We start from the raw sequence: 23,156 nt of genomic DNA on the forward strand, positions 1-23,156 counted from the left end.
TAAGATATTTTTGGTACTCCTGCTTTAATGACAAATCTGCTTGTTTTCAAACTTTTATTTTACAGAGTGGTAATAAAATTAAATAGAATAAGTGATATAATAATAAAATTCTAAAATCAGAAGTTTTAAGAACTGAATTTTCAGTTTGTGTGGGATTTTTTTACTCACAAATAAAAAATTCTCAGCAATTTATACCAGGGTAATTATAATTAAAGGTGGACTCAGTATTATTTCAAATACACTGTTTGGAAGTTAGTCGGGCCGATACCAACAACAAATGTGTAACCAATCAGCATTAGGGGGCGTATGGCGGTTGAGGAGAGAGAACGAGCAAGAGGGAGATTTGAAAATAAGAAAAAAAAAAAAAAAACTGCAGAACGAGAGATGGGACACAATAGAGTACTTCAGAGATGACGTGTTTTTGTAGGCCAACCCAGAAGTTAGCGGCGCACGGGTTCCCTCGTTCGAAAGCCTGTGCATTTTTCCCATAGACTTTTGGAAAATTGCAAAAAATAAGCTCTGTGTTTAATAAAGGGTTATGACACTTACACGTTTTGTCTATCAAGATAATCTTTACAAGTTAACACAACATTTATACATTTTGAAGCCTAAATAAAGTCGTCAGATATAAAAAGCTAACAGAAGGCTATAAACGGACTACAGCACACTATGGTCGCGGATCAACGTCACCACAAGCTTCCTCAAACTTTATTTAAAAAACAACTTTATTTAAAAACATGCTCGCTGATTATGATCTGCGCTGTGTATGAATACTTATCCACTTTTTTATGAAAAAATGCTGTCCAAATGTCCTGTTTGTCATGATGACGTCCAAAGTCCCCGCCAAAGGAAGTAGTCCCTTTTAGCAATTTGTTAGCAGCCGCCGTTTTTAAGACACAATAAAGGTTTTTAAAAAATCACAAGCGGGTTATAACTGGTGTGTTTTATGTCATAGATCAAAACGTGAAAATATTTAGAGGCTTTGTTAACTACAGACCTTATTTCAGGTGATTTAGCAAAAACCGATTCAAAAAACCCATTGACTTTGGGGAGATGGAACCGGATGTCCTAAAATGCTAACTCGCTTCCGGGTTTTGCATACAAAAACACATCATCTCTGAGGTACTCTATACAAAAGAGCTCAAAAGAATATCACTGCAATGAAGGTTTATGACTGGGCAAGCGCTTTAGGACCCACGTTTATATTAGAAAAGCTTTCCAGCGCTGGAGAGAGCTAAGCAGGAAGGCCTGAAAACAGATGCGGAGGCTGCTTTGATTCCTTCTCATGTAGGTAACGCTGGGTTTTGATTGTCTGGAGCTGCTGTTCCGTTGGCGATTAACAACAAACTCTTGTTTGTATTTACTCTTGTGTACTGTACGTTAATTTTTTGTGCTTCCTTGTCGTTCGTTCATCAACTGTGCTTTAATTTTTTGTGAAGCATTTTGTTGCGCGTCAGCTGTGATAAATCCGTAATGCGAGTGGATTTATCATTACGGCCAGATAGTGAGAGTTTTGCTGTTAAACTACTGCACACTGACGACCGCTAGAGAATGCAGTGTTTAGCGTCATTGTTAATGCACTCGCCTCGCATGCCAGCGGCGATCAGTCCGGGATTCGAGACCGACTCGGAGCAGGGTGGTTAATATTGGGAGTGTGAGTTTTGGAGGCGGAGGAATGAAGAGAGGGGTGGGTTTGTTTGGGTTGATTTCAAATATCAACAGTGTTCAACAACGAATTTGAGAAATCGCATACAGCACCTTTAACTAAAACTAAAACCATTAAAAAAAACATTTTCATTTCTTGTAATAAAATACTTAAGGAGGATAAATATATGACAAATTCATCTTTATGCTCAGGTACAAGATGACTTGTGAATACACGTGGCCCAATCACCTGATGAGCACTGATCAGGAGGCTGTGGAGGCCATTGTGAACCAACACGGCTTTGAGGATGATGTAGCATATGGCCACACCAAGCTATTCGTGAGAACGCCTCGCACGCTCTTCACACTGGAGCAAGAGAGAGCTGCACTCATCCCCATATTAGTGCTGTTCTTACAAAAGGTGACAGGCACTCTCTTTTCACTTTTCTCTCTCTATCTGTCAATTTCCTAGGGCACTTTAGGTCTCTGTCTATCAGTGATTGTTTATTGTTGTTCCTGAGACTGTACCTCTTCTGCTTCCTGTCTTTCTCCTCTTTCATTTCTTTGTTTTCTTTTGTAGCTGTCTCACTTAATCATTCTTGACTTCCTCACTTTTTCATGCGTGTTCAGAGGTGACAAGAAAGTGTTGTGGGATCATAACACCTAGACTGTAGATCCCTCTGCAACTCCACTTCAGTCTGTCTTTATAACCTGTTTTGAACTTGCAGAGCATAAGTCTATATTTACATTCTCGTCTACGTTTTATTGTTTATAGGAATTTATTCTAATTTTTCAAAGCTGATGTAAATAAAAATATAACTGTATGTATGTAAAGCAATGTTTATCTAAACATTCCAACCAATATGTTGTATATGTATGCAATATTTATATTGTTTTAAACATGCTTTGAATGATTAGAATGGGCTTGTTATTTCTAGGTTTTCCCACTCATTCATCCAATGTGTAGGCTGTATGTGGCCCTGATAACCGTAATTATGATAATGTTTGTGATTGGTGGATTATTCTTGTTGCATTCAATTATTTATCTGCAGTGCAAGTTGCCCTGATTTAACTTCTGTCCCACTTAATGCTGCCTGACTTAAACTAGAGGACAACTTAGTCAAAACTCAGTAGGGAAACTCAGTAGCTGCCATGTTTCTGTCCACCTGACCCTCTGTCACTTACTTGCTCGCTCACTAAATCATTCGATCATTCACTCATTGTACTCACTCATTCATTCTAGTGCCTATGTAGAGTGAGGTAATTACCTGAATGAAGAAATGAATGAATAAGCAGATATTTTTTGTGTTTGGTGTCATCAGAGGGTTTCCCTCACATTCAACCTGTATTTGTGTCTTTCTGCAGGTATGGAGAGGTGCATTAGCACGTATGCGTTGTAGGAAAATACGGGCGATCTATACCATAATGGCACATTATAAATGCTATAAGGTGAAGGCTCACTTCTGGGAAGTGGATAGACGTTTCACCAACGTTCGAAACATGGCCGACTATGGGAAGAGTGTAGAGTGGCCGACACCACCTGCGGCCCTGGTGCAGTTTCACAGAATCACACAACACCTCTACCGCCGGTATTTCCATTACTTATATCTTCATGATGTTTTCATGTCTTTTTCTTTATTGTTTGGCCTTCCTCTCATGCTTTCACTGCCTCTCTCTTAGATGGTGGGCAAGGCAGCTGATCAAAAACATCCCCCCGTCTGACATGGCAGAGGTGAGGGCTAAAGTAGCTGCTCTGTCAGCCCTGAGTGGGGAGAGAGTGGACTGGGGCTACAGCCGTGCCTGGGAGAGAGACTACTTGGCCAATGTGAGTTTTTCATTAGGTTACTTATTTAGAACCTTCACTTTGCATAGTATTCAGAATTTTTACATTGATTAAGCTTATTAAAGTTTTCATTTTAATTAAGCCTTAAGCCCTGTGATATATCACTTGACTCCAGGAGTCTTTGTTGTTCTTAAAGGAATAGTTCACCCTCAAATGTAAATTATTTATTTACCCTCATATCAAACCTGTATGACTTTCTTCCTTTTGTGAAACACAAAAGATGCATAGAAGCATGTTCACGTCACTCTTTTCCATATAACAAGAGTGAACTGAAAAAATTAGGAAAAGAACAATACAGATTCCATAAAATTGTCTCATCTGTGCTACATTCTAAATCTTCTGAAGACTTATGATAGCTTTCTGTGAGAACCTGACTGTGAGAATCTTCAAATTTCATTCATGTTTATGTATATTGAAACATGAAGAAACTCTGTTTGCTCCCTTTGAACGAAACATGGTAATTCATGTACTTTGCCAATTTATTTTTGCGGAAATACTGTTACTTTTTCCGTTCACAAATCTTTTTTTTTAAAAAAACACTTTGTGGCCATGAAATAAGAATTTGCTCCCAAGACTTATTAATTTGTGGCTCCATTTTATTACTTCGTTCCCATGTTTTAGTTAAATCATGGCCATGTTGTACTAATTAGTTCCCTCGTTTTAAAGGGATAGTTCACCAAAAAATTAAAATTCTGTCATCATTTACTCACCCTCAAGTTGTTCCAAACCTGTATGAATTTCTTTCTTCTGCTGAACACAAAATAAAATATTTTGAAGAATGTCGGTAGCCAAACATTTGATTGGCCCCATTGACTTCCATAGTATTTTTTTTTTTTCCATATTATGGAAATAAATGGGTTCCATCAACTGTTTGGTTACCCATATTCTTCGTACTCATAGTCTCTTTTTGTTGTGTGTAAACAAACGGTGACACCATGCACATGACTGTTAATGACACAAAAAAGCAGGTCAACAGATTTTGCTTGTCAGTGGGACAATCAAACTTTAGCCTATAGTGACCCTCAAAGACCACCTGTGTGTTTGTCTCCAGCCTCATGCTTTTAAATTACTGTCCATTATACAGATCAATCTGTTAGACTGATGCAGTTTTTATATGCGTTTTTAGCACATGGTCTGATGGTGTTAAATTTAGCTGTTGTTTTTGGGTGAGAGACATCTCCTGTTATAGCTGCAGAGGTAACAGCCATCCACGAGACCATCTTCATGCCTTGATTTCATGTCTGAAAAAGCCAGCTTCAGATACTAGTTCTTGCATGCTGATAATGCTGGTCTAACTGCTTCACCAACCAAACCTGGGTGCATTTCTCATACAACAACGAAACTGCTTAACCACCGAAGTACAATGCATCATTGTAGAAACTGACTAGCTAGTCACGACTGTTTCCCGAATCGTAGTAACTTGGTTGCACCTCCATTGTTTGAACCACATTGGTTCAACAATATAGGACTGTGGTTAATGATGTCACATGCAGGTAGTGGAGTATTAACTTCTGTTAATTTATTGATCCAAGATCACAATTAATTTCATATTTATTATAGTAAATTTACACACAAAAAAAGAAAGCCGTCTGTGTTTTAATAATTGATACATGCCGTGTTTGGCGTACAATTTACTGTATACATGCGGTTCAGTCAGTCAGCTGCTTTCTCCACAACTTAATTTCTCTGGCATGTGGCTGTAATGATCTGAGGAATACTTCACTGTTTTTTTCCCCCTGTCATTTTAATTTAGCTGATGTTTGGGTTCCTTGCGCACTCCTGGGTTTTGGGAATTGGCAAATCGTTGAACTATGTTGCTAACGTCAGATCTTGAGACCATAGTTGGCTACTTTTGGGTCGGTGCTTTCGGGCAAACACACCCCAGGTCAACTAGCATGATCTTTCTGGTAAATATGGTTTACTAAAAAGGTCTTGCCAGTTAAATAGATAGTTCATCCATGTCGTTCCAAAGATATTTTGAATGTTGTACTTTTTGAGTGTTTTAGCAACTAAACTTTCTTCAAGATCTTACCTAAGACACCTGTCATACTCTGTTTACTTACTTGATATTTTTTTAGTAACACTATACTACAGTTGTCACGGTATCCAAAATTTCAGTAGTCTGTACCAATACCAGTAAAATTTTACAGTTCTGTTGAATTAAAGGGTTAGTTCACCCAAAAATGAAAATTCTGTCATTTATTACTTACGCTCATGCCGTTCCAGACCCGTAAGACCTTCGTTAATCTTCCGAACGCAAATTGAGAAATTTTTGTAAAACGGCACGAGGGTGAGTAATTAATGACAGAATTTTCATTTTTGGGTGAACTAACCCTTTAAGTACTTTAAAAATATGTCCTGTTTTGACTCAGCTATCACTGACTGGTTATCACTGTCAATCTTCGCAGTTTCTGATTTGATTGTGCATTTAAATACGGTTGTCAATCCAGAAACACTTTGCAGTGTACTTAGTAGCATAAAAAATGTCTCAGTTACGTATGTAACCCTCGTTCCCTGAAGGAGGGAACGGAGACGTTTCGTCGGACCGACGAATTGGGATCTCAATTCGTTGGTCCGACGAGACATCGAGAGTGACTGACTGAAAGGGAACTAAACTTGTGTTCAGAGTGTGAAGGGGTAATAAACAGAAAGCAAGAGAAGAGCCCTCCCTTTATAATCCCTAAGGCTGTCAATCTCTAAAGCACAAGCTCACTGAATTCTGCACTAACAATTATGAACTAACAATGAATAATACTTCTACAGCATTTATTAATCCTAGTTAATATTAATATCAGCATTTATTAATACATTTTTAAGATAATGTTTACAACTTTAGGTAATGCACTGAACTAAAATGAACATGAATATTTTGATTTACTAACATTGACAAAGGTTAATAAATGCTGTAAAAATATATTGTTCATTGTTAGTTCTTAGTTAATGCATTAACTAATATTAACAAATGAGACCTTATTGTAAACCTTTTTTTTTTTTTTTTTCTCCAAATCCGTTGATTTTTTTTTTTTTTTTTTTTTTTTTTTTGCTCAAGGACAAGCAAAAAATCTCTCTTGAATGAAAGTCAAGAGCCTTAGGGATTCAAACTAATTCTCACTCCAGTAGTGTGAAATGAAGAGTGAGACCTTGTGCATGTGTCATATACAATATTTTAAAGAGTGTATTATTTTCTTTATAAGAATTCTTAGAATTTTTCCTCAGCAGCATGAGATTCATTGTGATTTCTGTATTTCATAACACATGTTTTTAAAGCTCAGAAGATGCATGCTGAATGCGCGCTCCTGTCGTTACTGGCTATGACAGATGAGCTTTCAAAGACCTTTGAAGTTTTCAGATCATCTGAATGAGTCAAAAGCTTATTCATGATGCACAGTTGAGAATCTGTTGTTGCAGATAAGGTGTCACGTCTGTTTGACGCATTAGTCGAGTGGGCTGGTGACGATGACAGTGTTTTTAAATCCGTCATGGACTAATTTGAATTTCCATCAAGGAAATCATGGAAGCATAAGTGTGGATGTTGTTTGTGTTGCTTGTGTGACTAAGCTTCTCAGAATTTTGTGTCATAAATCCAGTAATGTGTCTCTCCATTACAGGCAAAGGACTCTCCTTTGACAAGCACCAACTTTGTGCGTATCACTAAAGAGCTGAAGAACAAAGACCAGTACGCCCAGGTCCTCTTTTCAAGCTCTGTCAGAATGGTAGGCTTTTTAAATTTCAATTTCACTGTTATCAAATGACAAAAATTGTGCATTTGTATTGCCAAAGCATTTGCAGAGAATAGTGTGTAAAATAATGTGTTTTGATCATGTAAAATAACAACAGTGCAAAAGAAGTAGGCCTAAACAAGCAATATTAACTAATAAAATAAAATAAAATAAAAGAGTGAAAAAACAATATTAAAAATAAAATAACAAGTGCAAATGGAAAAAAAACAGCTAAATTAAGAAAGAATGCTAAATAACAATAGTGCAAAAGGATTAAACAATGATATTAAGAATTACTGTGGTGGAAATCAATTTTTTAATGTTGTTTATATGTCTAGGTGGTGTTTTTAAAATGCTTTAAGACAAACCATGTGCAATTTCATAAGTCAACACCATTGCTGAGTATTTTTTTTTTAAACGATTAATCGTTCAAAAAAAAAAAAAACTGCAGTGATCTAAAGACTGTTTCAAAAAAGTGGTTTGAAATCACCAGTGTTTCCGACGTCCAATCACGTCAACGTGCCGGCGGGCTTTAGCATATCATTAACAGCGAACTAGCAGGGGAGTTTCGAGAGAAGTTATTCTGGTATATTTTTCTGTTGATATGAAAAATCATATAGATTTAGCAATATGGCAGGTGTATGATGTATATTACGATGTTATGATGAACTATATGCCTTTCTCCACTGACGTTCTGAGTTTGTGTAACATTAGCGACACATTATTAGCATCTGTTTGATAATGTAGTGAAGCAGAAGGCTAATCATATTATTTACCGTTATGTGTCCGACGTTGTAAAAAGTGATACAATTGTGCAGCGTTTACCTAAGTAAGTTGACCGAGTGGATCTCTGAGCTCGTGTGAGTGAGTGGAGGCGGGGCTAATTAGCATATTCATAGATCTGCGTATACTAAATGAAGCAAGGGTGTAGAGTTACATTCAAGCTATTTTAAAACATAAAGTTTTTTTTTTTTTTTTCACAGGATAACATGTTTATATATATATCAAAGTGATCAAACATGAGTTTTAAGGGATAAAATTATTGACTACAGGGGGACTTTAAAGTAATATAACCTAAAATAATCAGAGTAAACAAGCAATATTAACAAATAAAATAAAAATAGTGTGAATGGAGCAATCAAACAATATTAGCAAATAAAATAATAGTGTGACTAGAGTAAACAAGCAATATTAGCAAATAAGATAAAAAAATAAATAAATGGAGTAAACAAACAATATTTTAAAAAAATAAAATAAAATTACAACAGGGCAGTATTATCAAATAAAATAAAGTGCTAATGGGGTAAACAAGATATATTAGCAAATCAAGTAAAATAACAACGGAATACAAGCAATGCAATAACAATTGTGCAAAAGGAGTAAAAAACTAAACTAAAAAAGTAAAATAAGAGTGTGAATGGAGTAAATAAGTACTATTAACAAAGAAAAACAATAATACAAATGAGAAGTAACTAAAGAAGTAAGTTATTAAACAAGTTATTATATAGGGTAAACATGGCAAAAATGTATTATTTTTCTCTCTATCTCTCTGTCATTCTTTCTCCCACACACACTCCCTCTTTCACCAAACTCCAAAGTCACCAAGTCTCATTTTCTCACACATGAGCTTCTTTGACCATAGCCAATGTAGAGATCACAAGCACAGCAGAGTTCTCGATGTTTGACTGCCTTGAGCAAAGACTGTAAAATACACTCTATCATAGCACTGCAGCCATGGATCTTGCTACCATTGGTCCAGTTTATCTTTCCTTCCCAGCGAGACTCAACCACACCACCAACCCAGTTTCACAGGCTATTTTTAAAGGCAGGAACATACAGTACAATAGTAGAGCAATACATAAACCTACCAACAATGCTGATGCAAAGGTTGCACATGAATTTCAGTAAGCCCTGAATATTGTTATTTATTATCGTGGTCTAGCTCAGACAGAGGCAGATAGTTTACCTCATTTCTGCTTTTTCTCTCTCCTGATCTCTCTTTTCTTCAGCTCAACTGGTTCAACAACACAAAGGACAGAGCTCTACTCATCACTGACAAGCATATTTACAGACTGGAGCCCAAAAAACACTTTAAAGTGCAAAAACGAATATCTCTTGATTCAGTAAGTATTTCACACACATGGTCACCCACACTTTTACATGCATGCTGAAATGAGGAAAGTGTAACAGCAGAGACTGAAATGAAGCCCCCAAAAGAAAGAAGACACGTCTTGGTATCTGTAATTGTCTGGGTTCGTTTGTTTTTTTATGCAACCGTGCAATGTGGGTCAATGCATCTGTCTGCTGCAGTCATGCTTTCTCTTTGGTTTTTTTGACTTGCCGTCTGTAGCTTGTCTTTAGATTATGGATTTTTGTTTACAATTAAGACTGGTCTCTTTTGTGCTTTTGACAGCACTAATACTTCATATGACTGGCCATGATGTCAGATGGCTTAACAGGGTCATTTGCAAACTTCTGGCTGTGTCTGAGTGAATTCAGTGACCAGAACAGTCTGTGTGTGTGAGGTGTCTGACCTACATTCTGTCTACGTTCTCAGATGCGATACAGTGAGAGAGGGATTTGGTCACACACTGCAGCAATGCAGACTGAGCTCCCCTTCACAATTGCATAGATTCAGACACACACACATTAAACCTGCAATTTTATCCATATCTGTATGTTTTACACGTCTCTAGCGGAAGCAGGGCCAGACGTCTCAGGGAGAGAGAAAGAGATAGAGAGAAGCGATTGGGTGGTTCAGCAAGAGCTGCAGAACAAACTGCAGTATAATAATGAATCATGCCAATTATGCACACATACTCTTTAACACATAATTTTCATGTCACAGCTGTTATTGTGATATTTACAGATTTGAATATCACAGATACCAGAATAACACCAGAAAACAATATATACGGTACTGTGCAAAAGTCTTAGGCATGTTAGTATTTTCAGTTAACAATAATAACTCTGATACTACCATGATGTATAAATGCTTTAATAAGTAATTCAATTTAAATTAAATCTAAATAATGAGACTGTGGAGGAGAGTGTGCTTAATTGTCATAAAAAAATAATGTCACGATTCAAAAGAAACCTTTGCGTTCCTAAAATAGTTTTGTTAAACAAAATATATTTCTTTCTTTTGATTTTGGACTGCAATATGATGGACATGACAGGCTTTGTGAGATTTACTCTATTATAATCTCACAGCCTTGCCGGCAGCCGTGCACCTAATGGGTCACCATCCAAATGCATATTATGAACTTTCCCAACCCTCTCCGGTCAGGCCAGACCACACTGGATGGGTTCAGGCAGTCCCAGACAAGGATATTGTTTTGTGACAGCCCAGTACATTGTGGTTTTAATCTCATTTCACCGTAGACTGACGCACAAGGACTCTGTGCGGCACAGGGGCTGATTGTGGCAGTTGATATTCTAGAGCAGCAGACACAGACAGGGCAACCTTATGGCCTGTTCACACTTATAGTAATAACTATATCGATAACTATATTAGCATCTACACCAATGAACAATAATTATCTGTTTTTTATAAGCCTGTCATCTGTCACTTCAGAAAATTATCCCATGATTTACTCACCCTCAAGCCATCCTATGTGTATATGACTATCTTCTTTCAGACGAACAAAATCGGAGATATATTTAAATATATCCTTAGTCCTCCAAGGTTTATAATGGTTGTGAAGACAAAAATAATGCATCCATCCATAAAAAATAAAAAAAAGTAATCCATATGACTCCAGGGGATTAATAAAGGCCTTCTGAAGGGAAGTGATGCGTTTTTGTAAGAAAAATATCCATATTTAAAAGTTTATAATATCAAATAACTAGCTTCCTGTGGACTACCGTACGCAGAATGCGCAAGTCGATTTACGGCGGAAGAGTATCGTTTGACCCGACGCACAACGTAATGACGAACGTGAAGGCGCAGAGGATAGAGCAAAACAAATCGCCAGTCACGGATTATAAGTCTAAAATGATCATTTTTAAAGAGAACTGTCGGAGGATTTTAATATAAGAGAAGAGGAGCTTGAGTTTGTTGCACAGACCTATTTGTTTGAACCGCGAGAGGCATCTAAGCTTACGATACTCCAACATCCTGTGTCATACATCGCGTCAGAGCATTACTCATTCGCAAGTCGACTTGCGCATTCTGCGTACGGTAGACCACCGTTATTTGAATTTATAAAGTTGTAAATATGGATATTTTTCTTACAAAAACGCATTGCTTAGCTTCAGAAGGCCTTTATTAATCCCCTGGAGTTGCATGGATTACTTTTTTTTTTTTTTTTTTTTTTTTGGATGGATGCATTATTTTTGTACTCAAAACACGGCCCCCCATTCACAACCATTATAAACATTGGAGGACTAAGGATATTTTTAAATATATCTCTGATTGTGTTCGTCTGAAATAAAGATAGTTATATACACCTAGGATGGCTTGAGGGTGAGTAAATCATTGGATAATTTTCATTTTTGGGTGAACTATCCCTTTAAAAAGAATTCACATAGAATAAGAATGAAAATAGTGATGTAGTCAAAGTTATAGTTATTGTTAGAGTTATCATTTTGAATGAGCCTTTACTCATGTAATGGTGTGTTTTTTTATGAATTTGTCCAAATATTCAGTCATTTTTCAGATATATATAAAATGTAATCTGTTATATTCTTGATTCCACAACATTTCTTACTGTTTGAAATTACTTTAGAAATGCTATTCAGGTCTTTGTGTACTGTGTGTGTGTGTGTGTGTGTGTGTGTGTGTGTGTGCGTGCGTGTGTGCGTGTCTGTTTGATTGGAACACAGTGCAGTGTTTCCTTGCCCACCCTCATTTTTCACAATCTCAGACAGCAAGGTCAGATGCATGTACGGCAGGGCACAAAGTGATTTAACCTGTGTGTCTGTGTGTGCGCGCACATGTTTGTGTGTTATAGTGTGTGTCCATCCGAGTGGCAGTAAAGAGGCTTAACGCTGCCTAATCACTCTCTTCCTTTCAGGCACAGCGGTGACGCACCTACTGCTCTTCATAACCGTTCACGTTCATGCACACTAAGAAACACATACTTGCCTTTAATGAACCCTATGCACTCAAAGACCCCTTTAAATGTGTTTGGGTGGGAAATATTGAAGGGCTTTTTAAATAGCCAGTAGGCTTTTGTTAATTTACAGCCTCACAAAAAATACAATAATAATAATAATAATAATAATAAAGGCTGTGTTCAGAAAAGCATATTATTGTTGCAGTATAGTACATATACTTGTACTGTGCACTATACTATTGTATATATAGTATGGTGCACAATATGCAAATTTTCAAAATTTTTGTAGCCCACAATGCAGTATGCTCAAATTGATGTTATTTCCAGTTTGACTCAATGAGATATATTTGCTATTATTTTTACGTCTCTTTCTTGACTTTTTTATTTGATCAGACTGACAAGTGTCAAGACATTTTTACATAAAATTGGATTAAAAATAAAAATAATTATTTTATTTCCAAGAAAATAACTAGACAACACCTACTGAATTAAATAAATAGGTATTGTGGAATAAACTATGTGAAAAAAAAAATGTTTAAGTTATAGTACTAAAATTACTAATTTTATTACTTATTAATAAAATTAATAATTAAACAAACCTGAAATAAAAATAAAGCTATATAGTAAAAATGATAAAAGCACAACAAAATTTCTAAAACTTGAAATACTAAAATGAAAATTAAAGTAAAATGAAAACGGAAAATATAAAAATGAAAGCTCATTCAGAATATTCATAAATACTATAATAGTATATAAATCGTACTAAAATGACATAAACATATTAGCCAATAATCATATGAGCTGCTGGTGGTATACTGTGAAAGACATCCTCTTTTGTAGGGAGCATTTGATTGGACAAAAATGTGTGCATTAAAGTCACCAATATTTTTTTTTTTCCAGAAGAAACTGCATATTTTAAATGTATATCTGATACATTTAGGGCATGATTTCATTGTTTTTAAAGCATACATACACAAATACACACATATTAAAGAACATAAATGCACATGGGCATTCATGCTCACGAACATGCGAACAGCATCCCCAGGACCGTTTCTATTCTCAGAGTCAAGCATACCACCCAGGCACACACACAGTTTTCTGACGCACAACTTCAATTGGTCACACTTTTTGAGTAATTGCAACAATCAAGTCATTCATTCACGATTATTCCAGCATATTACTCATTCTCAAGGTTACTGAGTCAATCATGTGCTGAAGCGCAGGAAGTGATTGTGTTTTGAATGAGCTTTTTACTTGGGGATTGCAAAGGCAAAGGTTGACTGAATGCCAGTTGTTGGTGGACAAATGGATCTGTTGGACTCAGGAAAGATGGATTTATTGGACACAAATGCTTTGACTTCATTGTGCACCAACACATGCTATGCAACGTGTTAACATGTTTTCATGTGTTTGTATTGCTATTTTACACTCTCTTCAAACCCACAGGTGGTTGGTTTAAGCGTAACAAGTGGCAGTGACCAGATGGTGGCGCTACATACTGCCTCTCAGGATGACGTTCTAGTGTACTTGCAGAGGGGTCAACTGAACCCAAATCAAGACCGCGTAGGGGAATTGGTGGGCGCCCTTACAGACCACTTTACACGGTAAGAGTCCATGCCAATAATCTCCACCTTGCACATTTTGCAATTGATGTGCAAGTCTTTCTGCTACTAATGCGACCATCACTATTACTATTGCCTTTTCTTAGTGTTCAGGATTTAAACAGCCCTTAGAATTATGGCCAAATCACATGATGCTAAATTTTTGTCCAAATCTCTAAATTTACTGTATTTAAAACTACATTAACAATGCATTTCGTACAGTTTATTGAATATACAATTTCTATGATGAACATATTTTTAATTTCTGAATTAAAATTATTATTATTTATTTATTTATTTATTTATTTATTTATTTATTTTGGAGGACATAAAGTCAAAAATGGTGGTGATAAAACTCTCCGTTTTCATAATAAAGAAAAGGTATCAAAAGAATTACATTTTTTTTTTTTAAAGAAACTTTATAAAGTAGTATAATTTATGTTATTTGTTGTTGTTGTTTTTATCTCGATTTGTTTATTGTAATTGTAATGGTATAAAAAATGATTAAGGTATGCATACCGGTACACACATTCAAGCTGTAAAAACTATATTTTACTTGATGGTTAAACCACATGACATTTTTAGACATCTGCATTCAAAATTTGCTGAAAATGGCATAAAAGTGTTTCAAAACCATAGAAAATCAACACGATTACAAAGAGTAAATTACAAAGAGAAATTGGCACATATGTTTTCTATTTGGTTCATCTCACCATTTGTGCTAAAGGCGAGACACTACAGGTGAATAGGGATTTTTTTTAAATTAGAAGATATCACTGTGAAACTTCTCCAGTTTATTACTGGCATAAACATGAGAAAAAAATGTATTACAAGTTTTGTGTAAATTTATGTTTTAATATGCAAATGAGGCCTTATATACTTAAATATATGCTCATTTGCATACATTTCCAAAAACAAAATCTGGAAATTGGAAAGGTCTAGGTTTAAAATTCTTGGTTCTATTTGTTGACATATTAGATGAAAGGGCTTTTACAGAGGGGATTCTGGATATCTTATTTTGTGCTTTAGTAAATTAGAGAATACTGACAATAGCCTTAAAAAATCTATTTTCGCCATGTTTTTTTGAGTAAAAGGACCTATAACTCAGGATAGGAATGATATATCAACAAATCCCTCTGTAAAAGCCTTCAGAATATAGATAGGAATAAAACTGTAAAGTTTGGTGTATATAAGTTCTGCTGAAGTGGAGATTTCTGACTCAGAGCAGGAGAAAAAACTCATTTTGAGAAAACGGCCTTTAAAGATATTTACTGCAATTGAAATCTGTAGACGCAAATAGATAAAGTGCTATAAGATATACACTTAAAAATGTATTTTGGATGTTTTCTTTCCACCGGTCTGAAAAAACACTTTATGAAAAGCCAAAAAGTGCAAAATCTCAAAATTGACAGGTGCCTGAAAAAACAGTGTTTTTGCCTGTAGTGTCTCCCCTAAAGGGATGAATCATACCTCATATTGTTTGGTTTGTTGCTATTACAAGTATAAGTTATCAGACCTAAACTTTTTGCCTGCTGGACAATAAAAAATGTCATTTAGATTAAAGGGATAGTTCACCCAAAAATGAAAATTCTGTCATCATTTACTCCCCCTCAAGTTGTTCCAAAGCTGTATACATTGTATATGAATGTTTGTAACCAAGCAGATCTCGCCTCCTATTGACTACCATAGTATTTTTTTTTTCCTACTATGGTAGTCAATGGGGGGGCGAGATCTGCTTGGTTGCAAACATTCTTCCAAATATCTTCCTTCATGTTCATCAGAACAAAGAAATTTATACAGGTTTGGAACAACTTGAGGGGGAGTAAATGATGACAGAATTTTCATTTTCGCTTTTGCTTTCATTTTGTTCTATGCATCAAAAAAAATCCTGAAAATATTTCAATCATGACAACTCTTGGAGTGAATTATTTAACCAGCGTTTATTGACATGGATTCTGGCGGACGAGATCTGCTATGCTGCTGCTGAGCAAATACAAGAATTTGTTCAGCTTAGTTAAAATAACATACAAAAAGGACATGCTGCTGCAAGAATGTATTAAAATCCTTGTAGCAAATCTCTACAGGTGGTGCTGGGGAGGAGGAGGGTAAACAGAAATGTTCATAATCACTCAGCAGGGCAATCACAGGCTAGGGTACAAAATATATGGTTACGTGGATTAGGAAGTATGTCTGTTTGGCTAATGCCACGGGCCACGGCGTTAGAGGAACCAATCAGCACTTGGATAGAATTTCGTGACTGAACTATGTATTCCACAAAAATATGAAGCAGCATAATAATAAGAAATGTTTATTGAGCAGCAGTTATTATATCAGAATTATATCTGAAGGATCATGATGCTGAAGACTGGAGTAATGGCTGACTTTGCAAGAATAAATTGCATTTTAATATATTGAAATAGAAAACAGTTATTCTAAGTTGTAATACAATTTCAAAATATTATTGATTTTTAATGTACTTTTGATCAAATAAATGCAGCTTTGGTGACTTCTGTCAAAAACCTCAAAAAATCTTAATGACCCCAAACTTTTGAACAGTAGTGTACATTTACAATTATTTACTTCATGAGTTGATTTTCAAGTTGCCCACTTCTTCTATCTTAACATTTTTGGTATATAGTAGCGTGGAAGATAGGTTTGTAAACGCATACACACATATGCATCCATGTTGTGAGATGCTGGTTCATGCAATGGCATTTTCAGGTTTGTCACATAACCTGCCCCAAAGGAGGCAATATTAGGGCATGGAGCAGACATCAGCCTGGTTGTGTATACAGTGTGTCTGTGTGTGTGTGTGTGTTCTTGTTGTAAACATGGTTTAAGAGGACACAAATGTGTATAATGACAGGTATTACAACATAAACATGGTTTATGAAGACACTTCCTGCGTCCCCGTAAACCAAATGGCTTAAAAAAACATTTTTTTTTTTTTTTTTAATTAAAAAAATGCAGACAGTTTTCTGTGATGGGTAGGTTTAGGGGTAGGGGTAGTGTAGGGGGATAGAATATACAGTTTGTACAGTATAAAAACCATTACACCTATGGAGAGTCCCCGTAAACCACATATAAAAGTGTGTGTGTGTGTGTGGCAGGTGTGTGTAAGTCAGTGGGTGTCTGCAGTCACTGCTCCTGCACGTCTGCTTTAAACCCATTGTGCTGCCATCTGCGAGTCAATGCATGGGGTCATGCCCCCTTTACGACATCATCAAAAGGAGACGTCAGAGGGGCCTGTGGAAGTGTGGAGGAAGGCAAATCGCGTGTGAGCATGTGTGCGTGGGGGTGGGCGGGAAAACAGATGACAAGGCACACACGTGCATTTGACTCTATCCCCACTCGCCAAGACCACAGTGTAGATGCACCAAGTACGGCTTTCATTGCTTTAAAAATTATGTTGGATTTTTCCATTTTTATAAAGGTCGTAAGGTTAAGGAGAATGTTAAGCACAAAAATGATGACATGATGGACCATTTTAAAGTATGTGTGAGGTTTCAGTTGAACAGATGTAAAAATAACCTTTTGCCAGCTCTAAACAGAAGGTGACCATAATTTTGCCAAGTAGGGCATGTTCCTGGATCAACTTGTCTTGTTGGTCCTGGAACAACATTCCTCCAAAGTAGCATAGTCCTAACCCAATATATTACTAGATAAAAACATTGACTTTGTGTCTTCACTGTAAAAATATCCTGTTAATTTTATGGTAAAAACAAACAAACAAACAAACTGGCAGCTTTGGTTGCCAGAAATTCACTGTAAAAAATACTGAGACAATGTTTAAAGTTTGGTCCCTGTATATTTTATAGCTTGTAACTGTATATTTTTATTAAGTGATATAATGTTATACACCAATCTACCTAAACTACCAAAATCTGCTTTGCACCTTAAAGGGTTAGTTTACCCAAAAATGAAATTTCTGTCATTAATTAATCACCCTCATGTCATTCCACACCCGTAAGACTTTCGTTCATCTTCAGAACACAAATTAAGTTATTTTGATGAAATCCGAGAAGTTTTTTTATCCTTCATTGAAAGCAACAAAATTACATTCATTATCCTGAAAAGTAGTAAAAACATTGTTAAAATAGTCAACATGACTACAGTGGTTCAACCTTAAAGTTGTGAAGCGACGAGAATACTTTTTGTGCGCAAAAACAAAATAAAAATACTAAAACAATTAGTATTAGAGCATATGGTATAAAATAATTTTGCAACAATGAAACAGTTAGACATCTCACAGTTAACATCCTAATGTTATTTCATTATTCATGTAATCATTCAGTGAGATGAAGGTAAACATCATTTATACTTGATAGAGAGTACGCTTCACATCTTCCCCCAGACTGCTTAATAGCGATTATACGATTATACAATATTTAATGTATTAAATATTTATTGAAATGAATACAAATGGAGGTGTTGGGGAAATGGTGAGTTGGGGTGTTGGAGAAATCACAGATGATTTGTCACAAGAGTGACAATAAACTTGCTTTGTGATTGACAGGACTAGATGAACATGCTCCCCTTGAGCTTTCATCTACAAGTCAATTTTAGGAGAACAGGCAAATATGACCTGTAGGAGTAATATATGCAAATTGGTGCATAAAATATGTATGAACTGTAGAAAAGCTCCAAAAAGTATTTAACCAAAACTTTTAACCAGCTGGTCTCAAGGTGATTTTAGTGGATGTATAAAGTCAAGTTCACACAAGTGTCCTATCAGAGTAACCACAGGTGTAGAGAATCACATTAACTATGAACCTCATCCACTAAAGCTTGACAGCCACAAAGCGTCAATGATTTTAATATTTTCTTTCATGTGTCATTTAAAAAAAAAATCCTTTTAAGAAATTTTGCTCAAAGTGTGCTTGTGCTGTGTTATTCAGGCATGTAACAGCATTCTAATTTTTTTTCAATCTGATCAAACCTGTCTTATGATCTGAGATATAGTTTGTAAATATTTAATGATTTTACATTCCATATTCTGCTTTGCATGCATGTTGAGAGCTCTTGTCTGTATCTCAATTCAAACAAGGATTCATTTCTGTTATGATGCCTGTCTTTAAACCCTGTGACCTCTACTCTGGGTCACCTAACCCTCACCTGACTTAAGCATTAAGCAGTCAACATTATGACTGTGCCATGTGTGTTTGTTTTTGGAAAGGCAGCGCCAGCCTGTGTGTGTGTGTGTGTGTGTGTGTGTGTGTGTGTGTGTGTGTGTTATTGGGAAGTTTAAACCCCTCTTTGGCCATCTGCTGAGACAGCTGTGTGTGTGTGTGTGTGTGTGTGTGTGTGTGTGTGTGTGTGTGTGTGTGTCTTGGTGACGGTTTGGCCAAAGGCAGTGTTGGCCTAAGGAGCTTTTTGTAGCTCTGGTGTGTGAGACTGTGAGAGCTTCTGGAGCCAAAGGGGTTAGCAGAGATTGGTTGTCTTCTTAACCATCCTCCAAAAATTACCAGTTGTGAATTTTCTTTCCCCTAAATAGATCAACTTTACCAAGCAGTATAGTAGGTTTACAGAAATGGAGAGCAGAAATTGAAGTATTAGATTAGATGATTATGTCTGCTTTCATCAGCGGTATAGTCTCATCTAGAGGAACATCATAAATCAAACAAGAAAAAAATGTAGGGCTGGACTTGATTTTGTCCATCAGGAATTGATTGGATCTTTGGATTGTTGTGGTTTGCTATTGCTGTGATTGACAGCTTGTCCCAACCTTGTGCTAGTAAACACATCATCAGAGAAGGTTGGAGATGATGCTGCGAGAGGGAGGGAAAGTTATTTAGATTAAAGATTACATCAATTTTTAGAAAATGATGGGTGAAAAAAGAAAGCAGGGTGGCCAATTAGCATAAAATTTCTTATATATTCATACAGTAATATTATATCATATATATAATATACAGTAATTTAAAGAAGGCAAATGTGGCATACATAACATCGCTGAAATGCAATGAAAATAATTTACAAGGCTGTACGCAGATTTTTGGGAAAAACACAAGGGGTCATCATTATTCAGCCTGACAAATTCTTTGAATACACATTAAAATCAATTGCACAATTATATGAATCATTTTATTTATGGTAATTGCCATGGTAATAACATTATAATAATGACCTAAATATTACTTTAAATATTATAAAGCAGTGGTTCCCAACCCTGGTCCTGAAGAACCCAAAGCACTGCAGTTTCCTAATCAAACACACCTGATTCAACTCATCAGCTTGTTAGTAGACTCCCAGACATAAATGTGCACCATTGAGGGTACTCCAGGACCAGGATTGGGAACCACTGATATAGAGTGTTCTGTAATAAGGTATAACCACGAGCATTATAAAATTTGTCTTTGTTGATCTGTTCACTAATTCTTCACTCTGCCTGTCGTAACAATTAACAGAGCTGTCTGTGGGCAGTGCTAAAGGCTTAAAAGCTTATCCCAGGTTTAATCAATTCAGTCTAACTGCAAATTATGGGGAAAATAATGCTTTTCCATTGGTAGGTCAATGTGACTTTCATTAGATACATTTATGTAACAAAGAAATGACTATGAACTTGAATCTGTGATATATTTTTAGGATTATTTGATGAATAAGTTAAAAAGAACAGCATTTATTTGAAATACAAATCTTTTGTAACATTGTAAATGTCTTTACTTTTGCTTTTGATCAATTTTACATCCTTGCTGAATAAAAGTATTCATTTTAAAAAAAAATCTTGCTGACACCAAACTTTTGAATGGTGGTGTAGATGAACTGTCCTCTAAACACCATTTGTTCTATGTGTTGTGTGTGCTTGAGTATGATAAGCAGCACTGTGTATGGAAGTGTGTGTTTGTGCCACTCCGCAGGGTTAACTGAGATTGTTTGTGTTTGTGTCATCTGCAGACATTTTGGCCAGAATAATCAGCTCTATTGTTGCCATTCGTGACATCATCCCTGTTGTGTGTGTGTGTGTGTGTTGGTTGGTTGCCCTCCCATAGGAAGGAAGAGCCTGTTGCGTAATTCTCCACTGGTGTGATTCTGTGTATCAATAAGGGAACTATCTTCTCAGGCTGAGTTGATGAGCAGCTTATCTTGTCCTTCCTTCCAAAGATGTGCATTAAGTGTCACAGAGACTTAATCAGGCTAGAAGTAATCTACGTGATTAACTATATGATTATATAACTTTTATTATCCTATATTACACAAGGTGTTATTGCATCCATTAAGTTTCGATTTATTGAATAATTCCAGAATAAATTCCATTTTCAAGTTTAGCTAATAGATTTTAAAACTGATCAGTGTAGTACACTAATTCCACTATAATTCATCTAAAACTGAAAATGGTCATTATTAACTCACCCTCATGTTGTTCTGAACCTAAACATCCATTTAAAATTTTAAAGCTGCTTTTTTCCATATAGTGAAGCATAAAATGAGGAGTTGTCAAACTTTAAAAAGGACTAAAAACGAGAAGTCCATATGACTTGTGCACTACTGTATCTAAGCCGTATGATACGTTTTATATAAGGAACAGACTGAAATATAAAAGATTAGTTCACCCAAAAATGAAAATTCTGTCATTAATTACTCACCCTCATGTCGTTCCACACCCGTAAGACCTTCGTTCATCTTCGGAAGACAAATTAAGATATTTTTGATGAAATCCGAGAGCTCTATGACTCCTCAGTCGACAGCAATTTAACCACCACTGTCAAGGTCCGGAAAGGTACTAAAGACATCAATAAAACGGGACTACAGTGGTTCAAACTTAATGTTATGAAGCGACAAGAATACTTTTTGTGTGCAAAAACAAAACAAAAATAACGACTTTATTCAACAATATCTTCTCTTCTGTGTCATTTTCTTACGCTGTTTACTTCCAGCTCTTCCAGGTTCTACGTCAGAACACCGACTCATTATTGGCCGGCTCCTGCGTCAGCATCACATGCATGAGTTGTGCTGCTTACGTGAACAGCGTCGGCCAATACTGAGCTGCCATTCTGACGTAGAACCTGGAAGAGCTGGATGTAAACAGCATAAGAGAATGACACTGCAGTCACGTCGACTATTTTAACTATGTTTTTAGTACCTTTCTGGACCTTAACAGTGGTGGTTAAATTGCTGTCTATTGATGAGTCAGAGAGCTCTCGGATTTCCTCAAATATATTTTAATTTGTGTTCTGAAGATGAACGAAGGTCTTACAGGTGTGGAACGACATGAGGGTGAGTAATTAATGACAGAATTTTCATTTTTGGGTGAACTAACCCTTCATTCATTATAAACTGAAAACTAGGGCTGCATGATTCGAAAATCTAATAATGTCATTTGCAATTTAAAAAAAATTGCTGTGCTTGTTTGTAGGACTGCACAATTTGGCTAAAATAATTATTAATAATAACTAAAAATATAAAAATAAGAAATATTACTATTGTAATAAAAATCACTGTTGTAAAAACTGCAGTGAGCTTGTATTTTGTTGATATGTGGTTCTCAATCTCATAAGTTTGGGAAGATTGTTGGTGCATGTTGCATTCCCAAGTGCATGTTAAAGGGTTAGTTCACCCAAAAATGAAAATAATGTCATTTATTACTCACCCTCATGCCATTCCACACCTGTAAGACCTTCGTTAATCTTCGGAACACAAATTAAGATATTTTTGTTGAAATCCGATGGCTCAGTGAGGCCTGCATAGCCAGCAATGACATTTCCTCTCTCAAGATCCACAAAGGTACTAAAAACATATTTAAATCAGTTCATGTGATTACAGTGGTTCAATATTAATATTATAAAGTGATGAGAATATTTTTGGTGCGCCAAAAAAACAAAATAATGACTTATATAGTGATGGCCGATTTCAAAATACTGCTTCAGGAAGCTTCGGAGAGTTATGAATCAGCGTGTCGAATCAAGATTCGGATCGCGTGTCAAACCGCCAAACTTGTGAAATCACATGACTTTGGCGCTCCGAACCACTGATTCGACACGCCGATTCATAACGCTCCAAAGCTTCAGGAAGCAATGTTTTGAAATCGGCCATCACTATGTAAGTTTTTTTTTTTTTTTTTTTTTTTTGGCGCACCAAAAATATTCTCGTCGCTTTATAATATTAATATTGAACCACTGTACTCACATGAACTGATTTAAATATGTTTTTAGTACATTAATAGATCTTGAGAGAGGAAATGTCATTGCTGGCTATGCAGGCCTCACTGAGCCATCAGATTTCAACAAAAATATCTATCTATAAATAACGAAGGTCTTACGGGTATGGAACGGCATGAGGGTGAGTAATA

At 36.0% G+C, this 23,156-nt stretch overlaps 1 protein-coding gene across 1 annotated transcript in view; it reads left to right on the plus strand.

Moving 5' to 3' along the window:
* myo1g (myosin IG) overlaps nt 1-23,156 on the plus strand; it is a 53,971-nt gene that overhangs the window by 19,668 nt on the left and 11,147 nt on the right. Inside the window, exons 16-21 of the mRNA XM_051871764.1 lie at nt 1,858-2,065; nt 3,010-3,233; nt 3,325-3,469; nt 7,096-7,200; nt 9,216-9,329; nt 13,716-13,873. Of these exons, the coding sequence (XP_051727724.1) occupies nt 1,858-2,065; nt 3,010-3,233; nt 3,325-3,469; nt 7,096-7,200; nt 9,216-9,329; nt 13,716-13,873 (954 nt within the window). The remainder of the gene's footprint in view (nt 1-1,857; nt 2,066-3,009; nt 3,234-3,324; nt 3,470-7,095; nt 7,201-9,215; nt 9,330-13,715; nt 13,874-23,156) is intronic.

The sequence above is a fragment of the Ctenopharyngodon idella genome, chromosome 19 (genome assembly GCF_019924925.1).
Source record: "Ctenopharyngodon idella isolate HZGC_01 chromosome 19, HZGC01, whole genome shotgun sequence".
Lineage (NCBI taxonomy): Eukaryota > Metazoa > Chordata > Actinopteri > Cypriniformes > Xenocyprididae > Ctenopharyngodon > Ctenopharyngodon idella.